Here is a 23405-nt window from a genome sequence, read left to right as displayed (position 1 = left end):
CCTTGTGGTCCTGGGAAATAAATACCAAGTTACCCAGTTCCAGGCTGGAGACTTTTGGCCAGTCCTGGTTTTGGAATTTACATCCCAAAGCAAATGGGATTTGTAGTGTCTGTTCCTGGCCATTGAAATCAGTGCTGCAAGTCCCATAATGCAGCAGCAGCAGAGTGTAGTCAGAAATCCAGGACTGACCCCAAATCTCAAGTCTTGAACTGGATAAGTTGGCATCTCTGCTGTCCATTGCCTCAAATATAAGCGTAGGTGTCAAGGCTTCTGGGTACAGGGAAATGCCTTTAGCACCAAAATACAAATTAAAGTGCTGCCCAATTTAGGCACACATAGGCCAAATTCTATAATGCCGCACACTACTTTTGGGAATGTCTCTGACGCGCCTCTGGCCATGCCCTCTTTTCAGTTACACGCTATAAAAGTTGGGTGCAGATCTTCATAGAGTAGCGCACTGCAAGATGCATGCGCAACTTCAAATCAAGGCCAATGAACTGCAATAATTGATTGTTAGCGCCCAAATAATGCTAGTTAAGAGCTCATTAATCAAGTTGCATGCACATCTTGGATCCGTGCCCAAATTTAGCCATGATATATAGAATCCGAGGGTCTGCCACTCCGTGTATCCTTATAAAATAGTGCTTACGTGGCCCTTCTATCGCTTATTCATGTAAGTGTACTCTCACCTGAGAAAGTGCTAGTCTTTTGTAAATTGCGTAGCCAGACTTCGATGGGAGAGGGGGCCAGAGCCCAAGGGGGGGGGGGGGCACATTGGCCCACCTCCCCTCCACCGCCCTCCTGCCCCTGCTGCCGCTACCACCTCCCTGCAGCCGCCCTCCTGCCGCTGCTTCCGCCCCCACAGTCGCTCCCTCCCCCCACCGTCGCTCCCTCCCCCCACCACCACTGCGAAGGTTCCTTGGCTAGTGGGGCTCTCCAACTCCACCCAGCTATAGTGTTTGTCCCGCGCTGGTATCACATTGCCCGGTGCCCTATTCTTTTTTCAATCGATGTGCACGCTCATTTTAATGAAACTGAGCTCAGTTTCATTAAAATGAGCGTGCACAGCGACTGAAAACAGGACAGGGCGCCAAGCAATGTGAGACTAGTGCGGGACAAATGCTTTAGCTGGGGGGGGGGGGGTGTTGGAGACCCCCACCAGCCAAACCGGGGACCAGAGATAATTTTGTGGGGGTCCAGGCTCCTGTGGCCCCCCGTAGCTACACCACTGAGAGGCACGTAAGGTGGGCATCCAGGTTTGGAATTCTCCATATAGAGTGGGTTCAAGAGAGTGCGCCAAAAATTAGGCATGAAAATATGGGTGGTAATTCTATTCTGTTCTGTGACTTATAGTCCACTTTTATCTCAGCAATTCAAAGCAGATTGCAAAAGATAACACAATCTTAGCTGAAAGGAATTACATCAGTATAAAGAAACAGATATAATTCAAATTCCTTAAAACATATCATTTTATTTATACAACAAAATTAATAAGTTTTAAGAGCTTTTCTAAACAACAAAAAAAGGAGTACTTAGACAAATCTTTACTGGTAGAGTATTCCACATTCTTGAACTCTGGAATGAAAAAAAACGCTCCCACAATGATTTATTTCTGAGTCATCCCTCTAACTGAGGGAAGATCAAGCAATAGTGTCTTCAAACTTATCAAGCCAAGACTATTTAAAAAAAAAATAGGAGTAGACCTCCAATCATACCTGAGATTAAATCCTTAAAACATTTATAAATCAAACAGGCAATTTTAGAATAAACACGAGGTTATATTATCAACCATTGTAATTCTTTTAGTAGAGGATCTCACTGTATTGACTTGTTCTAAAAATCAGTCTGCCAGTAGTGTTTTGTAGAAGTTGTAATCTCTCCTGTTGTTGCTTTGTATAACACAATAGAATGAATTACAATAATCCAGGAAAGATTTTATACTGGCAATTGCACACAAAATTGCTGTTTATAAACTAGAATGAAAGTCAGCATGTATCCACCTAACTTTAGGTGCTCGCAATTACGCCATGCCCAAGACTGGTATACATGGTCGCCTTCTATAACTTGCAACAGCAAGACATGCCCCTGATCCACCCATGAATGTAGACAGCTGTTTGGCCAGTAGGAATAAGGACTGTTTGGTATCCTGCCTGCCTAGTGTAAGGGTGGCAAACCCCATCTGTCACTTAAATAGGCTTTTAGACAGTGCTGCAGAACAGTGTATGTTGCTTAAGCATCAGGGCTTCCTCTGCCACAGAGCAGGGCAAAGTGTATCAGCCACCTTCCCTCTTGGTGAATGAGGCCCAGGCTGCCTCTTGCTTTCATTGCTGTAATTTGCAGAGCCTTTAGTACTTTTCCTGTTTTCTCTCTCTTTTTTTTTTTTTTAAATCCCAGTTTAGAAATTATCATAGCCCTGAGTTGAGGGGAAGAGAGCAGAGGAAAGGGGGAGATGAAGAGAAGAAAAAATGGAAGCATGGGGGGGGGGGGGGAGAGATCAACTGCCCTCATCCTTTGCTAGTGGTGGCCCCAAGCCACTGCATCATCAGGCCAAACCCTGGAGGCCAATTCCTGGCTTCTTCTGGTTCAAGTCCCACCAAAGCGAGGCTTTTGGGACAGCAATGGTGGCAAAACAGCAAAGCGTGGGTCTGCAGCCTTCAGGCAGAGGACAGGCAGAGCCGACAGCACATGCCTGAAAGCTGCGGCCCTGTGTTGATAATTTTTTGCTTTCCGCAGCTGCTGCTGCTCATCGGGAGAAGCAGAGCTGCCAAGGGGTCCCAATTTTTGAGAGGGAGATTTTAGTACACCCCCAGCCCCGCCCCACTTTGCCTTGGCTCCACCCACTCTTCATGGCTCCAACACTTGGCGCACCTCAAACCCACGGCCATTTCAGAAAATATTTTATTTATTGGCCTAATACCCTTTTCAATTAGCTTTCAGAGGCCAAAATCTCCTGCCACATGTCAGTATAATGCTGTTATGGTATCCTCTCCTGACCTGAGGAAGGAAGTGTTGGCCTCTGAAAGCTGATCAAAAATGTTTTAAAATCAGTGAAGCTATCACCTTATTTTCTATTTTGTGTTTTATTTGCAATTATTAAATGTTATTAACACAGCTACCACATTACTTTATCCTAAATTAAAAATAAAATTATTGTCTTTGTTGTCTGGCCATTTACTTTTTCTAATTGTGTTGCTCCCAGTCTCTTGATTCTGCTTTCCTTCGTCTTCTCTTAACTCTCTTGCCAGTTTCCTGTCCATTTGCCATATTTCTCTCCTTTTTCTTTGTTTTCTTCAATATTTTTCTGCCTCTCTCTCTGTCCAGATGTAATTAATTCTTACTATCCATTCTTTAATTTCCTTCTTTTTAAGTCATCTACCTATGGCTTTTCATCTGTTCCTCACCTCCCTATGCCCCTTCCTCTTATTCTCCAGTTTTTCCACTACTCTGTGTGCTCCCCCTTTCCATCCAGTAGCTCCCCTCTTTCTCTCCCCATCCTTCCAATGTCTCCCCTCTTTCTTTCTGCATCCTTCCATCCAGCGTCTCCTCTCTTTTTCTCCCTACCCTTCCATCCAGAATCTCCCCTCTTTCTCTCCCCATCCTTCCACCTATCTACCCTCTCTCCTGATCCTTCCATCTAGTGTCTCTCTCTCCCCCCTCCTTCTACCCAATGTCTCTCTATCTCTGTACCTTTTTCTGTTCAGTGACCCTACTCTCTCTCCACACCCTTCCAGTCTCTCCCCTTTCTCTCTGCATCCTTTCATCCATCTCCCCTCTTTCTCTTCCTATCCTTCCATCCAGCGTCTTTCTGTCCCTATCCTTCCATCCGTCTACCTCTCTCCCGATCCTTCCATCCAGTGTCTCTCTCTAGCTTTTTCCATTCATCATGCCCCCCCTCTCTTCCCACCCTTCAGTGTCTCTCCTGTATCTCTCCCTACCCTTCCTTCCAGCTTCTTCCCTCTTTCTGTTCTCAGCCAGGATCCCCCCTTTCTCCCCATCCTTATCTCTAGCAGTTTCTCTCTTTCTCCAGCCCATCTCCATGTCCTCTCCATCTCTCCCCATCTTCCCACTCTCTCCATTCTACCTCCTGCCTCCCGCTCTTCCTTCCACCCTGTATTCATTTCCTGGCCACTGCTGCTTCTCCTGTTGGGCAGCAGCGGCCACGATAAAAAAAAAAAAAGGAAGCACGAGGCTGCAGCAGCCTTCAGGCATGTGCTTTTGGCTCTGCCGCTCCTCTCTCCTCTCTCTGTACTCAGAGTGGAGCTGGAAGTCAATGTCACTTCCTGCTCCAGGGGCAGAGAGAGGAGAGAGGAGCAGCAGAGCCGAAAGCGCATGCCTGAAGGCTGCTGCGGTCCCCGCTTTCTTTTTTCTTTTTCTTTTTGGTTGCGGCCGTTGCTGCTCAACAGGAGAAACAGCAGTGGCCAGGAAATTAATACTGAGTGTAAGGGGGAGCTGCCACAGCGGTGTGTCATTGGGAGACTTTCCCCGCTTTGGTGGGAGTGTGGGAGATGACCTGCCAAAGCGGAAGTCTCCAGCTGAATGCGGGAGACTTTGCAGGTCTGGAGAAGCAGCAGTGGCCAGGAAACAGAAAATGCCATTTGTGGTTGTGGTAACTGCACCACTTATTGTGCCTGTGCTTGTGCCAGCACTGAACTCCCTGACCCATACGCCCTACTGGACTGGTATTGTGCCCTCAGTGATCAGCCTTCCCAGACCTCAGCACACCCCCATGGCCACAACAGGCACAATCTATAAGGAGCCAATACAGTTGGTGCTCTGCATAGTGTTCATATCCATAGCTTCTTTGGGGGAAATCAAGCCATGGTAAACAAATATTTTAATATGTGTAATGCTGGTGGCCATCTGGGTAGGGGTGGGCTCTTCACTGCCTGGAGGGGAAGGTATATTTAATGTTGGTGGGTTTCTAGGTAGGTGTGGACTCAGTGCCCAGGTTATTTAATGTAGGTGGGTTTCTGGGCGGGGGTGGGCTCTGCAGTGCTCAGGACATTAAAAAAAGGCTTTATATTTAATGCTAGTGTGCCTCGGAGGGGGGGAGGGAGAGAGAGATTGGGCAGGGAAGGGGATATTCCAGACTATGGGGGATGGGTAGGAGGTATGGTAGGTCTGACACTAGGCTACAGGGAGGAGTGAGGGGGTATGGAAGGGTAGGGTAGATTCCAGGCTAAAGGGATGGATGGGGGTGGGAAGGGAAGGGTAGGGCTGATGCTGGGCAACAGAGATGGATGGGTTGGAAAGGGTAGAACTGATTTTGAGCTACAGGTATGAATGTGTGTGTGTGTGTGGGGGGGGGGGGGGTTAGGGAAGGGAAAGGTAGGGCTGATGCTGGACTACAGGGATGGATGGGGATAGGAAGGGCAAGGCTGACACTGGGTTACAGGACAGTTTCAAATTTTTGGTCCTTTATTCTGTAATTGAAGAGGGTTTGTTTGTGTTCTGCATATGACCAAGGTGAGAGATTCTGCCAGCATGTGGTTTGTATAGGGATCTATATTAGTCTGACTTGTCTGGCTTTTCCAATGGGACATATATTGCTGTTGTGTATATTCATTGCTGCCTTTTTAAAGGTACTCTTATTGGTTTTTGTGTGTTCAGAACTGGTGTTGTTAAGGTCTGCAACATAGGCTCCCAGTGTGTATGTGGTTTATATTGATGCAGGACAAGCTGTTATTAGAAATCCTTCATTTAGTGCACTCTATGGCTTTACTTAGGAGTATCCCAAGAAACACTACTCACACCTATATACATAGTGCCCACCTACATTAGCTCTGGGCCCACCCAAATGTCAGGTCTGGCTATGCCACTGCCCTAGAGGCAGGCAGAACTCCAGTGTCTAATATGTGAGTGAAATGATGGTGAAGGAAAATCTTTTACATTTTATTCAAACTGAGTAACATTTGTGGGACGGTGGGAGCTTATTCTGAAAGGATGGGTTCCACCTTAACAAAGATGGAACCTGTCTGCTGGCAATAATGTTTAAAAAGAGAGAGAAAGTAACTTTTAAACTAGATCAGGGTGAAAGCGGACAGTTACTCAAGAGCACATTGTTCAGTGTGAAGTATCTTTAAAGGATACTGGTTAACCAGGGAATCCAGAATATCCCAAAACAGATGTTGTGATAAAGGCAGAAGGAGCAAAATGGCACCTAAATAAATAGTAGGCAGAGATAAATGTTTCCAAATTATTCCGCCAACTGCTGGGTAAATTGTGAATACAGTTAAACATACTTTATATGCAAATGCCATAAGTCTCAAAAATAATATTTGAGAGTTAGACTGCAGGGTTCATTTTCAAAAGAGAAAAGTTTCTAAAAAGTGGCATAAAGCAGCATTTGGACATGTTTCCACACAAAAATGTCCAAATGGGTATTTTCAAAACCTATTTTCAGATGTTTGTCTATGCTGTCCATCTGCAGTATGTCCAATCTAAAGTGGGTTTTCAGGGGGGGAGTGTTAAGGGTGGGATTTGGGGCGGTTCCTAAGACTTGGATGTTTTTCAGCATAATGGAACAAACAAAACTGTCTAGGACTAAAACTAAGTTGTTTTGAGCTAGACCTGTTTTATAATGAATAAGGCACAAAATGATGCCCTAAATGACCACTTGAGGGAATCAGGGATGATCTCCCCTTACTCCCCCAGTGGTTACTGATCCCCTCCCAGCCTCAAAAAATGTGATTAAAAAGATTACTTACCAGCCTCTATGCTAGCCTCAGATGTTATACTCCGCTTCATTAGAGCAGCCTGCAGATCCCTAGAGTAGCCTAGTGGTGGGCAAAGGTGCACTGCAGACAGGTGGACCCAGTCCATACCACCCCTACCTGTTAAACTGTGGTGGAAACTGTGAGCCCTCCAAAACTCACTAGAAAACCCTCTGTACCCCACATAGGTGCCCCTTCACCCATAAGGGCTATTGTAGTAGTGTACAGTTGGGGGCGGTGGGTTTTTGGGTGGCTCAGCAGACAAGATAGGAAGCAACAGTGAGATGTGTACCTGGGAGCATTTACTTGAAATCCACTGCAGTGACCCCTAGGGTGTCCCATTGCTCTGGGATGTCAGGGGAACCATACTACTAAAAATGCTGGCCTCTCCTAGATCCCAATGGCTTGATTTTCTACATTTTTCACTTGCACATTTTTTTCTGAAATGGCCAAAAAAAACCCCATACAAAGCACAAATTTTTATTCAAAATGGTATATATATATATATATATATATATATATATATATATATATATATATATATGGTTGTGTGTGTGTGTGTGTGTGTGTGTGTGTGTGTGTGTGTGTGTAAAGATAGACATTTCTCCTCTTTTTTGAATATGACCTTCTTTCCAATTTGGATTTTGAATGTTTTGTGCAAAATGTCCAAAGTCGGACTTAGATGTCGTATCGAAAATGCCCCTCCACCATGGTTTTAAATGAAGAGGTAAATATAATAGGCATCTCAGAGACTTGGTAGAATAACCAATAGAACACTGTGTTAACAGGGTACAAATCATGTCAAAACGATAGGGCAAATTTATTGGTAGACAGATGGCATTGTATTAAGCAGGATGAAAGTCTTGCAGGAAAACAAGTACACCATAGAATCTGCATCAAAACAATTCCATGAGTAATTGGGAAAAATATAATGGAGGGGGTATACTAACATCTATCTGACCAGGATGAAGCATGGATAATGAAATGCTTGCAGAAATTAGAAAACCAAATAAAATTGCAACACAATAATAATGGGAAATTTCAATCACCCCAGTATTGGCTTGGTAAATGTCTCACTGGGCATGCTAGGGAAGCAAAATGTATAGATGCCATGAATGACTGCTTCATGGAGTAGTTGGTCCTGGAACTGATGAGGATCCCTCTAGGTTTCACTGAGATGCATGATCTGATATAAGAGTATCAGCGTTAGGGCTGCATGGTAATAGTGATAATAATGTCATCAAATTCATCATAATTACTGAAAGGGGGACAATAAGGAAAACTACTGAAGTAGTCCTGCAAAAAGGAGACTATGACAAAATGAGGAAATCAGAAGAAAGGAGAGGTTACAAAAGTTTAACATTTACACTGCAGGGGCTATACACCATATAAGGGAGAAAGGGTTTGCCGCGGCCAGCGACCCAATCTTTGGCGCGCTGGCCGCTGATCATTGGGGAGGAATACCTAATGCCTTGCTTAGCATGCATTTGCATGCTAGTTGCGTTCAGAGCCCTCGAGTGCGTTATATCACGTGCTCGAGGACTCTGATCATGGGGTGTTAGCAAACGCCGGCGCTAGTATGGCGCTAACAGCCTCTAGCACCGGCGTTTGCTTCTGATCATCCCCCTGTAAGTAAGTGGAAACTCTACTAGGCTCCTCCTTCAGCTGCCCCAGCAGTACCCAGATAATACCGAAGTGGCCTATCTGGATTTTCAGCATTATTACTGGATAAAACCACTGAAAGTCCTCTATGGACATATTAAGCAGGATTTATTCAGGTAGGAGTCGCTTCTACCTTAAATCTCGCAGAATATAAGCTCCTTAGATTGTAAGCCCTCTGAGGACTGGAACAATACCTGAAAGTAACTCACCTTCAGCTACTTCTAGGAAAAGCATGAGCTAAGTCCAAAATACCTTTCCCTCTGAAAACTATACTGTGAAAAAGTACCCACACACATTTACTATGGCCTCTGCAGATAGCCTTCAAGAGGGAAAAAAATGCATGCGTGCTTTCTAAAATCCCAAAATATGTGTAAGTGAATATGTTTCCCTAACCCCATCTCAAGGAAAGCCTCTTCAAACTATAACTGAACTTGCATGCAAACAAGAACTATGTATGTCCAGTTATCCATATCTCGGGCAGGGCATTTTGTAAAACTCCTTTACCCCAGATAAAGGAGTATTTTACTCAAACTAATCATAAGAGAGGCAGCCTTTAGTTGACAGTGGAATTTATAGTGATTATTCATCAGTTGAATGTCCTGTTGCCTTCTGTGTTCAAATGAATAGATTTTCTATCTTGTTAGAAAAGTCCAGCTTCCGTTCTAAGTCTACATATTCTTTTCTATTTTCTAGGCCTAAACAAGTTGCCCTCGGAGGATGTAATGAATGCTGATATTAACCTGAAGAAAGAAAAGCAGAAGAAATTGTATGAACTTTTATATATTACATAACAAATTTAAGGTGCTACTGTAGTTTAGAACATGACTTAAGCTCCTGTCAGGTATCTCTACTGTTGAGGACCTGGTGAGACCCAAAATGCTTTGCTATCATCTGTAATATCTTGAATTCTGATAGTTTCTCTTTCTACTGGATCAAGATGATATATAAAGCTAGGATCTGTGTGCAAATGTGTCTGTAAGCATTGTGGGTCCTTTTACAAGGCGCACTGAAAAATGGCCTGCGATAATGTAGATGCGGGTTTCAGCGCACCTGTAAAAAAGACTTTTTTAAAATTTTTGCTGAAAATGGACATTTGCGGCAAAATGAAAAATTTCCACGTGTCCATTTTGGGTCTGAGGCCTTACCACCAGCCATTGACCTAGCGGTAAAGTCTCACGCGGTAACTGGGCGGTAATGACCTATGCATGCCAAATGCCCCTTGGCATGCTTCCGATACACAGGTCAGAAAATAAAAATGCACACCAAAATCTAATTATCGCAAGATCCACGTGGTAACCATGCAGTAACTCCATTTTGGCACACGTGAGCACGTGTAGGCGCTTACGCAGCTTAGTAAAAGGATCCTGTATACAGCATCAGTGAAGTTTTTTCTTTTAGTGCAAGATGCTAAGTTAAGATATGGATAGTAGCAGTATGTGGTGTCTCAAACCTGTTTGCAAAGGTTCACTTTCTAGTTCTTGGCTTCTCTGAAGTGAAATGCAGCCACCAGAAAAACTTGTAGAAGATCATATACCAAATACAAATGATGAAGAGATGTGAGGTATCGCTAAATGTCCATCAAACCAACAACAGAGTGCTCCCTTGAATAGTCCAAAGAAATCAATCAATAACATGCTCCTGCAAGGACCAAAAGACTTATATGTGGCCAAACAGATGCACATAGGAATTGTCATGTATTTTTATGGTGACTGAAAATCTACTCAGTTGCAAGGGACAACTCTGTAGCTGGTAATTCTGGGTACAAAATCTATGGACTTTGCTGAACTTTCAAAGGAAAAGTGCATCAACTAGTCAAAGAAAACTGATTAGACTGGTTTGGCATGAGTGCTTTCGGTAAACCCACATTGCCTCAGATCATGCGACCCACCGGATAGTAGTTCATTATCCTTTTCTTCAGCAGCGTCTCCATTAGTTTTCCCACCACCACAGTATGACTCACTGGCACTGTTCCCTCTAAGCTGAACGGGATCCTCCAACTATTTTGCTTCCATTGGGTGGTGATGGTTCAATATTGTGTTTTCAGTCACTAGGGCCAATCAGGTTCCCTGGAATCTGCAGAGCTTGCCTGTCCCTCACTATTAGAAATGTGGTACCCCCCCCCCCCCACACACACACACAGTGGTAGGATTATAGCTGGAGGACTCCTACTCAGCTTATTTATTTTATTGCATTTGTATCCACATTTTCCCACCTATTTTGCGGGCTCAGTGTGGCTTACAATATATTGTGAATATGAACATACAATATGTACAGATCGATTATGGGTTAACATTGTGAGGAGTTATGTGAAGATAGAGTCAAGTCAAGACATCTTTTGGCGTAGAAACACTGGAATGGTACAGTGGGGAAAAAATAAGGCGATAGAATAATGGCGAAGAACCTTAGGTATAACTAGTCTATATGTTGGGGTGTTAATAGTGGTGTAAGTACGGGTAAGAGGGTTCAAAGAGAGTGTATTGATGCAATTCTGTTGTGCGTATAGGCTTCATGTGTTTTGATCCTTGCAGTACATTTTCTCAAAGAGATAGGTCTTCAATCGTTGCGGAAGTCAGTTAATTCGTAGAATCGTTTTCAGGTTGCGTGGTATTGTATTCCAGGAGTTGCGTGCTCATATAGGAGAAAGTTGATGCATGCAGTACTTTGTATTTATGCCTTTGCAGTTAGGGAAGTGGAGATTTAGGAAAGTTGGGATGATCTTTTTGCGTTTCTGGGTGGCAGGTCTATTAAATCAGACATATATGCAGGGGCTTCACCGTGAATGATTTTGTGGACTAAGGTGCATACTTTAAAGGTGATACGTTCCTTGAGTGGGAGCCAGTGTAGTTTCTCACGTAAGGGTTTTGCACTTTCGTATTTTGGTTTTCCGAAGATTAGTCTGGCTGCTGTATTCTGGGCTGTTTGAAGTTTCTTCAGTATTTGTTCTTTGCAGCCTGCATATAGTGAATTACAGTAGTCCAAATGACTGAGTACGAGTGATTGTACTAGGCTGCGGAAGACGGATCTCGGAAAGAATGGTCTTATTCTTTTCAGTTTCCACATGGAGTGGAACATCTTTTTAGTTGTGCTGTTTGCGTGAGTTTCAAGTCTTAGGTGGCGGTCGATAGTGACTCCAAGTTTCGGAGATGGGCAGTTGTAGTTTAGGTATGTTAATAGTGGTAAATTTATTTGTGTTGTATTGGGAAGTAAGTATGAGGCATTGAGTTTTTTCTGCATTCAGTTTCAATTGGAATGTGTCTGCCCAGGTATTCATGATGTGTAGACTTTGGTTGATTTCGTTGGAGATTTCGCTAATATCTTGTTTGAAAGGAATGTATATCGTTACATCATCTGCATATATGTAAGGGTGAAGGTTGTGATTTGATAGAAGTTTTGCCAAGGGGGTCATCATTAGGTTGAAAATAGTTGGCAAGAGGGGGGATCCTTGCGGAACTCCACATTCAGGTGTCCATGCAGCAGACGTATTTGACTTTGATGTGACTTGATATGAGCGCAAGGTTAGGAACCCCCTGAACCAGTTTAGGACGTTGCCTCCGATTCCAAAATATTCAAGTATGTGTAATAGGATTCCGTGGTCAACCATATCTTCTGAACTCTCATCCCCCGTAGTCTCACCTCACTCATACCCTTAATCACAGAAATATGTATACCATACATAATGCCCTTTTAACCTCCCGCTGTCTCCTTCCAATGTCTCAAGGTTTGGTCCCAGTGTTTATATTCCTTAACAACACTCCGATTGTCTTGTATAACTCTTCACAATGTAATCCATAACAAGTTGTAACAAATTGTATTTCCATCATTCATATCGTATTGTAAGCCACACTGAACCCGCAAAAAGGTGGGAAAATGTGGGATACAAATGCAATAAATAAATAAATAAATAAATAAATAAATAAATATCGAAGGCACTTGACATGTCAAATTGTAAGAGGAGTGTGTTGGTGCCGGTAGCAATCATTTGTTTGAATTTGGTTATTAGGGTAATTAGTACTGTTTCTGTGCTGTGATTTGATCGGAATCCTGATTGGGCATCATGCAGTATTGAGAACTTATTAAGAATATTTAGTGAGTTGCTTGGTTACCATTCCTTCAGTTATTTTGGTTATTAGTGGAATAGATGCTACTGGTCTGTAGTTAGTTATTTCGTTTGCGTTTTTCTTTGTGTCTTTGGGTATTGGGGTGAGTAGAATTTTTCCTTTTCCTTAGGGAAAAGTCCGTTTGTAGCATGAAATTCACGTGTTCGTTAGGATTAGAGGGAACAGTGCTTATTGGCGTTTAGTTTCACATCTTTTCTCTGTTACCTGTGGAAGTCTCCTATCTCCAAAGCTCCAGAGTTCTAGTAAACAAATCCTTTAGAGCAGTGGTTCTCAACCCTCTCCTGAGGGACCAACGCCAGTAAGGTTTTCAGGATATCCCTAATGGATATTCATTACTCCCTATTCTGAGCACCCTTAATTTCTCTATAGTCACAAAATATATATCAATAACAGTCTACTACTACTACTACTTAACATTTCTAAAGCGCTACTAGGGTTACGCAGCGCTGTACAATTTAACATGGAAGTACAGTCCCTGCTCAAGGAGCTTACAATCTAAAAGACAGGTGTACAATCTAAAGACAATCTAAACAATCTAAAGACAAGGGTAGAGTCCGTCTGATAGGGCATACTATATTTCACGAAAGGTTAGGTGCCGAAAGCAGCATTGAAGAGGTGAGTTTTAAGCAGAGATTTGAAGATGGGTAGGGAGGGGGCTTGGCGTAGGGGTTGAGGAAGATTGTTCCAAGCGTAGGGTGAGGCAAGGCAGAATGAGCGGCGCCTGGCGTTGGCAGTGGTGGAGAAGGGAACTGAAAGGAGGGATTTGTCCTGTGAGCGAGGTTACGGGCGGGAACATAGGGGGAGATGAGGGTAGAGAGGTAGTGAGGAGCCGCAGACCGTTGCATTGTAGGTAAGGAGGAGAATCTTGAATTGTATGCGGTATCTGATCGGAAGCCAGTGAAGTGACTTGAGGAGAGGGGGTGATGTGAGTATATCGGTTCTGGCGGAATATAAGACGTGCGGCAGCGTTCTGAACGGATTGAAGGGGGATAGATGGCTAAGTATTTGCACAACAAAATCTAAAATGTACAATCGTCCTACTTCTTTATGCAAATAATAATAAAGTGAATGAAAATTGTATAAGAATAGTCACTAGACTGTTATTTCATGGATATTCATGAGACAGATTTGCATGCTCGCCACTTCCATTATAGCAGATCTCTCTCATGCACATTCACGAGGGATATCCTGAAACCTGACTGGTTGGTAATCCCCCAGGAGGGATGCACATTCATCTGAACAACATTGTGCCTTATGCTGTTTCATGACATTGGCAAAGTGGGAAAAAAACACAATATACATTTTTCCCCATCGGCCATCAATAGTGCACGCTCTTCTGAAAGAGCATACACTCTGTTGAATGTGTGCCCTAGTCAAAAAGAGTATGCATTCTTTACCAAATAATGCAGGCATGTGCGAATCATCGTGCATCCTCACACTATTGGGGAAAGTGTGTGCTCTTTCCCCCGGATTCTATAATCGGTGACTAAAGTTGCATGTGAAAATCAGCACACGTAGCCAATTTGCACGTGCAACTTAATTGCTTAACATGCTAATCAGTGCCGATAATTGGTCACTAACAAGCAATTATCGACACAAATTAGCACTAATTAGAATTTATACCCGCAACGTTCTAAGTGTATTCTCTAAAGTGGTGCATGTAAATGCTAATACGTGGATCTCAAAAGGGGCATGGCCATGGGAGGGGCATGGGCGGATCATGGGTGTTCCTATAAATTACACGCACTGTTATAGAATATGCTTGATCCGCGCCGACGTTAGTCATGGGTTTTAGTTGGTGTAAATGTCTGCCTAAATTTTAGTCACAGGGACGGCCTCTATGCATACTCTATAAGCTGCGCTGAACTTTAGGCAAGGGTTTAAAGAACAGCGCTAAGCGTGGGTTTTTCTCAGTGCCAGATTTTTTAGGCACCATATATAGATTTCACCCCTTTGTGAATAGTGCACATTCTCTTTGGAAGGGTGTGCGCTCTTTCTGAAAGATCATGCACTGTTAACAACATTATGCCCATGAGGGCAGAAAGGGGGCAAAACTGAAAAAAATAAACATTCCCAGAAACAAAACAGTAAAAGACAGAAAATGAAAATGTCTGGCTCTACACCTCTACCACCAGAATCTCTCTGAGCTCTTAGTATCTATCTCAGCCTGTTCCATGGCTTTGCCCGCTTTCAGTTTGGTGAGTAGATCAAAAGCACTATTATCTACTCTATTCCCATATGTATCTTTGGTAGCCATCTGTCCTTCTCCAGGGTTTTCATCCATGCCTCAGTTGGATTTACTATGCTACATTAACGTATTAACTCATCTTATTGCTATTTAATGCACATTATGTAATGTAGGCCCCATTATTGTCACAAGGCCTATTTACTAATCACATGTGTTAAAGTGCATAACATAGGTTAGTAAACTTAGCCCTTTGGGGACAAGGAATCCCTACCCCCCTGATATAACTCATCTTGCGCTTTCAATGAACGTACATGAGCTAAATCTAAATATTTCAAATTAACACAGTAGAAATATTGGTTCAACATTTCCATCTTTTCCTTGCTCTCTACATATTTTTTTTTGTACAGTTTTCAGCCTTATAGTTCCATATCTGGACTTCTTCTTTTCCTTCACATGCCTGAAAAAATCTTGTCACCATTCTTTACATTTTTAGTCTTCTTTACTTCTGCCTGAGCTTTGCATTTCTGATCTATTTCTTTGTCTCGTTCAGCTGTTAACAGATATATATATTTTTTGTGATCCATGCAAATTCTGCCCTTATATATCAACCCACAGCATCTGATGATCACTGGTGGTCAGAAGAGCACAAGTCCAGACCTTAATCATGCTTAATCAATGTGCGGCGGTGGTTAAGAAAGCAAATAGAATGTTAGGTATTATTAGGAATGGAAAACAAAATGAGGATGTTATAATGCCTTTGTATCGCTCCATGGTGCAACTGCACCTTGAATATTGTGTGCAATTCTGGTCTCCGCATCTCAAAAAAGATATAGTGGAATTAGAAAAGGTACAGAAAAGGACGACGAAAATGATAAAGCGGATGGGATGATTTCTCTATAAGGAAAGGCTAAAGCGGCTAGGGCTTTTCAGCTTGGAGAAAAGATGGCTGAGGGGAGATATTTTAGAGGTCTATAAAATGAGTGGAGTGGAATAGATAGAAGTGAATTGTTTGTTTACTCTTTCCAAAACTACTAGGACTAGGGGGCACACAATGAAGCTACAAAGTAGTAAGTACAAAACAAATTGGAGAAAATATTTCTTCACTCAACATGCAATTAAACTCTGGAATTCTTTGCCAGAGAATGTAGTAAAAGTAGTTAGCTTAGTGGGGTTTAAAAAAGGTTTGGATAGCTTCCTAAAAGAAAAGTCCATAAGCCATTATTAAAATGGAGTTGGGGAAAATCCTTTGCTTATTTCTAGGATAAGTAGCAATACAATATATTCTACTGGTTTTGGGATCTTGCCAGGTACTTGTAACCTGAATTGGCCACTGTTAGAAAGAGGATGCTGGGCTTGAGTGGACCTTTGGTCTGTCCCAGTATGGCAATACTTATGTTCTTATGTCATTTCCCTTATTGCTGCTCTTATTTGACAGCCTGACTCCTAGGAGTAGTTCCGTGAGACAACTGACAGGGATCGAATGGTACCATTTTGAACCGGGATCGACAGGGCGGATCAACTAGGGTTCATGCTCACCCCACCCACTCACTATCCACCAGAGAAACCCCACTACATGCCAACGAAGATAGGGGGTAAAGTGAATGCATATTTGTTCATGCAACTGGCCCTCCATTTTTTTGGGGGGGGGGAGCAACATATTCCTCCCTAGCGCATTAAAAAATATTCCTTTGCTGGTGGGGATGTCCCTGACCTGCCCATGGCCACGCCCTTCTTTTGAGTTGGCACACTAAAATATTTGTGTGAGGATCTTTCAGAATAGCGTGTAGCAAGAGGCATGTGCAACTCCAAATGGTTGCCATTTAGCACCAATAATTGGTTAGCGCCCAATTATTGGTGCTAATTGGCTTGTTACTCAATTAAATTGCACACACAAATTGGACACGTAACCAAATCATACGCAATTGTGAGTGCCATATATAGAATTCAGGGGGAACTGTACAACTTACCACACTTTAGTAAAGGGCTCCTTAGTATCTTCTTTTCCTGTCACAGACTAATGTAGGCCACCATTGCAGTATAGCTTTTAGTCATCTTTTCTCCCAGGCTTTTGGCAGTTCCCAGGCCTAAGAAAGGGAAGCACTACTAGACTGTCACTATATCTTCCCTCTCTACCTGTATCCCTTCCCCGTTTCCTTCTGATTCTGCCCTGTCTATAATTGGTGTTTCATTTCCTATATCTATTTTATATTTATTTCTTTAAACTGCCTTGTTGTGCCCTCAAGAAAGGTGGTATATCAAGCACAATAGGCATAAATATAACCACTTCTATAGCTGGAACATTCTTCTTTACACCAGAGTAGCAGTGAATATTGAAGCTGGTGTAGGAGGTAGTCTTCACTTTCCCCATCTACGAACTGGGAGCTCCAATGAAGGGTCACTGTGCCACATCCCAGCCTGGATTTGATTAGCTGAAGGAAATAAAAGCACAGAGAGAACTGCTATGTCAAAAAAAGAATGAAATAAATTACCCTAATAACTATTTTTAACAGTAAAACGTTATTTAGGTAACTGACATGCCATTAACAAACAGGCCAATGTACATTAGTTAATAGTAATGGTCGGTGTTACCAAAATTGAAAATAAATGTGCCTGCCCTTATGCCAGGTCTATAGCTGGTGTAATTGCAGCAGTATAAATGTTTGGCATGCTGATGCCAGGTTATGCTGGGCGCTGAGATGCTGTTGTAGGCTCTTACTGTGCTGTATTGAGGCAGCTAACAGGAGACACTCAGTTATAGAACTGCATCCTATCTGCTGTGATAACAGATTTGTGTGCGCTGCTGAGATGCATGTGCAATTTTAATTGGCTAACAAGCTATTAACCATCAATGACTGGATGCTAACAATCAATTATTGATGTTACTTGGCAAAAAGTAGGATGCATGCATGCATCTGGCTGTGCACTATTCTGTAACGCTGAGTGCCAAAATCCTATAGCGTGAAACTCAAAAGAGGGTGTGGGCATGGCAGGGGCATGGGTGGGTCATGGTTGTTCCAAAAAGTTGCATGTAGTGTTATAGAATAATGGGTCTCCGTGCCCAGCTTGGACACCAGGATTTACACCAGCTTTCCGTAGGGATAAGTCTGGCACCCACGGCGCTAAGCAGTATTCTGTAAAGGGCGTGCACTCTATAAAATAACGCTTAGTGTACAAAAGTACATCAACCAAAGAAGCACACAAAAAAGCTCAAAAGAGCCTTTAGGAGCAGGATAATGAAAAGTTCTTTATTAAAGAGACCCCACATGGGCCGTGTTTCGGTGACAAATCGCCTGCATCAGGGGTCACAAATATATGCAGGAATTCTTGTAAAGTAATATAGGTCTGCCGATAACATAACACCACAGTGTATTGCCTTCTCAGACAGCCAGGTGTAAACGCATAAAATGAAAAGTAACCATAAAGAGTCCTGCCCTCACAGAGAACGTTATCTGGCAGACCTATATTACTTTGTAAGAATACCTGGTATAACAGGAATCTTTATTCGGTAAGAGACCCGACACGGCACTGTGTTTTAGCAATAGTGCCTACCTCAGGAGTCTTTAAGAATAATTGCAATGTTCTGCTGCATTGCCTTTCAGCTCTTTCTATGAAGGATCGTTAGTCTTTAGCGATCGTGTCTTTTTAAAGATTGCGATTGCTATCTTGGTTCATATACAATATCATTGTATGTTAACATTGCAATTATTCTTAAAGACTCCTGAGGCAGGTACTGTTGCCGAAACATGATGCTGTGTCAGGTATTTTACAGAATAAAGAGTTCTGTTATACCTACGCCAGGTTCCTGATTCCTATATTTAGATGTGGAGCCCCTTTATTCTATAATTATGTACGTAACTCAAAGTCACACCCCCAATCCACCCATGGCCCTCCATTTCTATCCCCCTTTTCCGACTCATGTGTAAAATTTAGGTGTGAATCCAGGGCCTAAATTTATGCACACATGTTAATTTAATCTAATTAGTGCCAATAATTGTTTGTTAATAAGCCACTTGGTGCTAATTAGGTTGTTATTCAAATAAAATGCACCCGCAAATTGGATGAACACAGTTTTTAGCGCTTTTAATAGAATTAGGGGTTTAGTGGAAACAACCCATTTGTGAAGTTCTTGTTTAGACTGTCTCTATTGTACTTACATTCTTGGAGGAACAGTTTCCAAGTGAGGCCTTAGTATTTTCACCTCCTTTCTCTATCGTGTATCTCTTCCTATGCTCCCTACCACATCTCTGGCTCTGGTCTCAGCCTTATCCCCTTATTTTGTAGATGTGATCTCCCAGATAACTCCTGTTGATTATTCATCATATACTGGTGCCTTGGATTTTTACACCCCAATTCACAAGACTGCACTGAATCTTAGCTGCTAAGCACTTGACCACTATTCAAGCTTTCTTGGATGATGTCTCATTTTTTTCTGGTTCATTTGAACTGTGCATCATTTGTATCAGCTGCAGAAAAACAAACCTTTACTACAAACCCCTCCTCAATTTTACTTATGAAAATATTGAACAGAATCAGCCTCACGACAGATCCCCGAGGCAATTCACTGATAATCCCTATATCCTTGTAATGAACTTCAGTTATCATTATTCTTTCGTTACCTATCACCCAATCAGTTTCTAATGCACTTGACATCTTGGACCCCGGATGCTCAGTTCAGCTATGAGATAGCATGACTGAGTTAAATGCTTACAGTGATATATCACATCTTTTTGCTTGTCCCTGATCTAATTCCTTGGTGTTCTTTAAGGGCTTGATATTCAAAGGATTTATGCTCCTAATTTTGAGCATAATGTGGCTGATATTCAAAGCGAGTTAACTGACTGGGAATGGACGCCGACCTGTTAACTCGCTTGTATGCGGCTATCCGGTCATTTTCAGCAACACTTAATCGGTTAGTGCCTAAGTGGAAGCTGACTACGGCGGGGGCGTTCCAGGGGAGGAGTCCGGATAGCTCCCAATATTCAGAGCTAACTAGCCATGTTTAGCACATAATTAGGACAGTATAAACAGCTGTCCTATGTTTATGTGCTAGCCCATGGCCGGTTAAATCTGAATATTGGCTTCATTGGGCGCATATGCTAGCCAGCTTTAAAAAAACAGGAAATTCAATGCCGGCGCCCACACAGAGTCCGACATTGGATTTCTGGTTTTAGTGACAGCAGCAGATAAAAATACACTGTTTGCCACTGGCTGAATATCAGCCAGTATGTTCCAAAATTAGCCTGTTTGTGAAACTTAACTAGGTCTGAGAGCCTAAATTTACAATCAAAATTTCTTAAATTTAGGAGCATCAAAAGTGGTGGCAACAGGAGAGGGTTTAGGGTGGGGAAAAATAAAACACTCCTTTTCAGCACTAGCTGCCAGATTCTATATAGTGTGCCTAGATATCCACTCCAAAATCCAGGCGTATTCTAAAACAACGTGTGCAACTTAATTGGCTTAACAAGCTAATCAATGCTGATAATAGCACTTAAGCAATAATGAGCACTAATTGGCAATAATTAGAATTTACACGCACAACTCGCTAAGTGTATTCTGTAATGAGCTGTGCCTAAATTCTAATTCACGCAGCTCAAAAGGGGCAGGGAAATGGGCATTTCATGGGCATTCCAAAGTTTGCACGTGTAGTTATAGAATATGGCCCAGTGCACGTAAATTTACACACAGGGATTTATGCACATTTTCGTTGGTGTAAATGGAGGTGCGTAGTTTTAGGCACTCAAATATCAACTAAGCATATTCTAAATACCACACCTAAACCCTAGGTGCCTCTTATAGAATACACTTAGGTGGAAATGTTTACCATGTGGATTTTTTAGGCTCCATATATAGAATCTGACCCTAGGCTTATAAATCTAGGCAAATGAATGGCAGGCCTATATTTATGAGCATACCTTTTAAAATTCCTCAAGATGAAATTTCAACTGGAAACTTAAGCTACTAACCCTCCCTTTTACAAAGCTGCGCTAGAGGCTGCCGCGGAGTAATTCCGACACAGCCCACTTTGAATGGGCTGTGTTGGCATTACCACACCAGCAGCCGCTAGTGCAGTTTGTTAAGGGGGGGGGGTGTTTGGCTGAAAATAGGGGAACAAATTAGGAGCCTCTCTTAGGACCCTAAATTTAGGAGCTCAGCATTTTCTGAATATTGGACCCAAATTGCAGGAGAAGTGGCTAAATAAATTGGAAATCTGCACAATACTCTTGTCAACCTACTAAATGGAGAAACAATTCACCTTAAATATAATTATTACTGTATGAAAAATATACTTATTGCTGTGTTTTATTTTTTTTCTCAGTTATGTGGAGAGCCCACGCCATAATCTACAAGTGGACTTCATCGATTATATGGATGGCCTTGCCATGGAAATAGATGTGAAGCCCAACTTGTTGTCTCTTCTCTTCAAGGATCCAAAGTTGGCCAAGGAACTGTTCTTTGGCCCATGTACTCCATATCAGTACCGCCTGAAGGGACCAGGGAAGTGGGAAAAAGCAAGGGAAACTATTCTAACTCAGAGAGACCGGATTATCAAACCCACCAAAACTCGTCTACCCGATTATGACATGTCAGACAGTTCCTCCTCAATGCCATTATTTCTTAAAGTTGTGGCTCTTCTGCTTGTCCTTGCTGCCGTTTTCCTTTCTTTCTAGTTTGGCAGAGAACACCTGAATATTTTACATTTAAGTTTCTTGCTTCACCGAGTTTACCACTATGGCTATATTTTAGGATTCTGCAACAAGATATCTTTGATGTACGGATATGCATGGGATTATAGGACATCCTCATGATAGAGTATGGATAATATCTGATAATCTGAGCAGAAAATGTCCTCTCACAAATTTTCTTTTGCTACCATATTCAATTAAGAGGTACATTTATTAAACAGATATTTTAATTACTTTAATGAAGAAAAGAAGACATGTGGGAATTAAGTGATAGAGGAGGAAGCATTAAACAGTTTATTTATCTCTGATGGTTCCCCTAGTTACACTCTAGGGGACATCTGGCCTCTTTGATAAGGCCACACAAAGAGTGGGCCTGTCCTTGGTTCAAGTTCAGCCTTGGGGTCTTTCAAACACAGTCTTATCCCTGTTCGAGCCTAGGATAACTAAATTCTTAGTGTTTGTAGGAAACACAACAGATAAGGACTGGAGACTCTGCTGTCTTCCTGGTACTCACTGCCTATGGTTCTTGGCCTTCCCCAGGCCTAATTGGTTCAATATTTGGGCTCTGTTCGTAATCTACTCTTCCTTTGAGTGAAGGAGTAACCTAGTGGTTCGTGGTAACAGACCTAATCCTGGGGAACTGGGTTTGATTCCCACTCCAGCTCCTTGTGACTGTGGGCAAGTCACTTAACCCTCCATTGTCCCAGGTACAAATAAGTACCTGTATATACTATGTATACTGCATTGAAAGTAGCTGCAAACCCCCCCCCCCCCCCCCCCAGAAATCAAGTCCCATTTCCCTTAACTTCCCAGGATGTATAATTTAAGCAACAGTTAAGGTTTTCTCCTGCTGTAGCTGTTTATGAGTTGGCTTTTAACCAATGCCTACCAGCCAGGAGGGGCTTTGGTCCCACCATCTTTCCTCGGAACCTACCCTTACGAAGTGGCCAAGAGTTTATCCAGTTTTTGCTGAGTCATGTCTAGTATATCATTTCTCCTTTGCCAGTGCTTTCTTTACTGCATATAATAATAACCTTCAATTTAAAGCACTTGCAGAAAATACTTGCTTCAGAAGAATACTGGTACAAAATCTGGATGCAAGATCACATGCTAACACAATTAAAGTAAGAAAAAACATATTTCTCTCTGCAAAACTACTTCAAGGGTTTCCTAGAGCTTTCAAGTTTTATAAAAAAAGTGCAAAACTTAAGTGGGTAATTTGTTGCTATCTACTGGTTTTGCACTCATTTGTCCTTTATGTATAGACATTTTTGAATATCACTTTGGATATTCCATTCCAAACCAGAAACTCTGTCTTCTATTCAGCTTCTAGATCTGAAATTGGCAACACAAGAGATTAGCTCCCTCTATACCCCATTGAAAACAGATAAAAACAAATTGTATAAATGTAAAATTTCTCTGCTTAAAGAATTGCAGTGAATTATTTTCAATAGATATTATAAATTAGAAATTAAGTCTACTTTTATAAGAACATAAGAATCCTTTTGGGTAAACTGGGACTAGGTTACATTATGTTTAGCAGATGAAATGTGCTTTCTTTTCTTCTTACTGGAGTGTGAGGGGTTAGGTAGGAAGGTATGTTGGTGTAAATTAATTTAATAATGCTAATTATAATCTGTAAGAGAAAGAAATACTATAATTAAATTCTAGAGTTTAGTTAAATGTGACATTTACTCCATAGACAGTATATGCTATATAGTGTATAAGTAAAAGCTACTTTAAATATAGGTTCTCCATATAGGAGCTAATTTATTTGTATTAAAAACGAGTGTGCAGACCTGCCATTATATAAAGTGTTAACTATTCTCATTTCTAGTAGAATTCACTCTTTGTATTATCTTTATATATGATAAAAATAAATTGAATTTATTTTGTCTTGTCATAAGAAATCTAATTAATCAACAAAAAAATGAGCACAAGATGTTATGTCTTTCCTGTCACAAATTTCTTGAATGGTGGTGGGGCTCTTTCATTACATATTGTGTGTATGCCGTCGGTATGTGTATCTAAATTATATGCT

The 23405-nt window shown here is 42.0% G+C and overlaps 1 protein-coding gene across 2 annotated transcripts in view; it reads left to right on the top strand.

Moving 5' to 3' along the window:
* The window catches only part of LOC115472794 (dimethylaniline monooxygenase [N-oxide-forming] 5-like), a 61632-nt gene extending 39596 nt beyond the window's left edge, over window positions 1-22036 (top strand). For both annotated transcript variants that reach the window (XM_030207229.1, XM_030207230.1), the window contains exons 8-9: window positions 9069-9141; window positions 20998-22036. In XM_030207229.1, the coding sequence (XP_030063089.1) occupies window positions 9069-9141; window positions 20998-21349 (425 nt within the window). In that variant the 3' untranslated portion in view covers window positions 21350-22036. The remainder of the gene's footprint in view (window positions 1-9068; window positions 9142-20997) is intronic.
* The last annotated feature ends 1369 nt before the right edge of the window (window positions 22037-23405 follow it).

Source organism: Microcaecilia unicolor, chromosome 6 (assembly GCF_901765095.1).
Source record: "Microcaecilia unicolor chromosome 6, aMicUni1.1, whole genome shotgun sequence".
Lineage (NCBI taxonomy): Eukaryota > Metazoa > Chordata > Amphibia > Gymnophiona > Siphonopidae > Microcaecilia > Microcaecilia unicolor.
The sequence above is the reverse complement of the archived record's forward strand: the minus strand, read 5'-3'. Positions and strand labels throughout refer to the sequence as shown.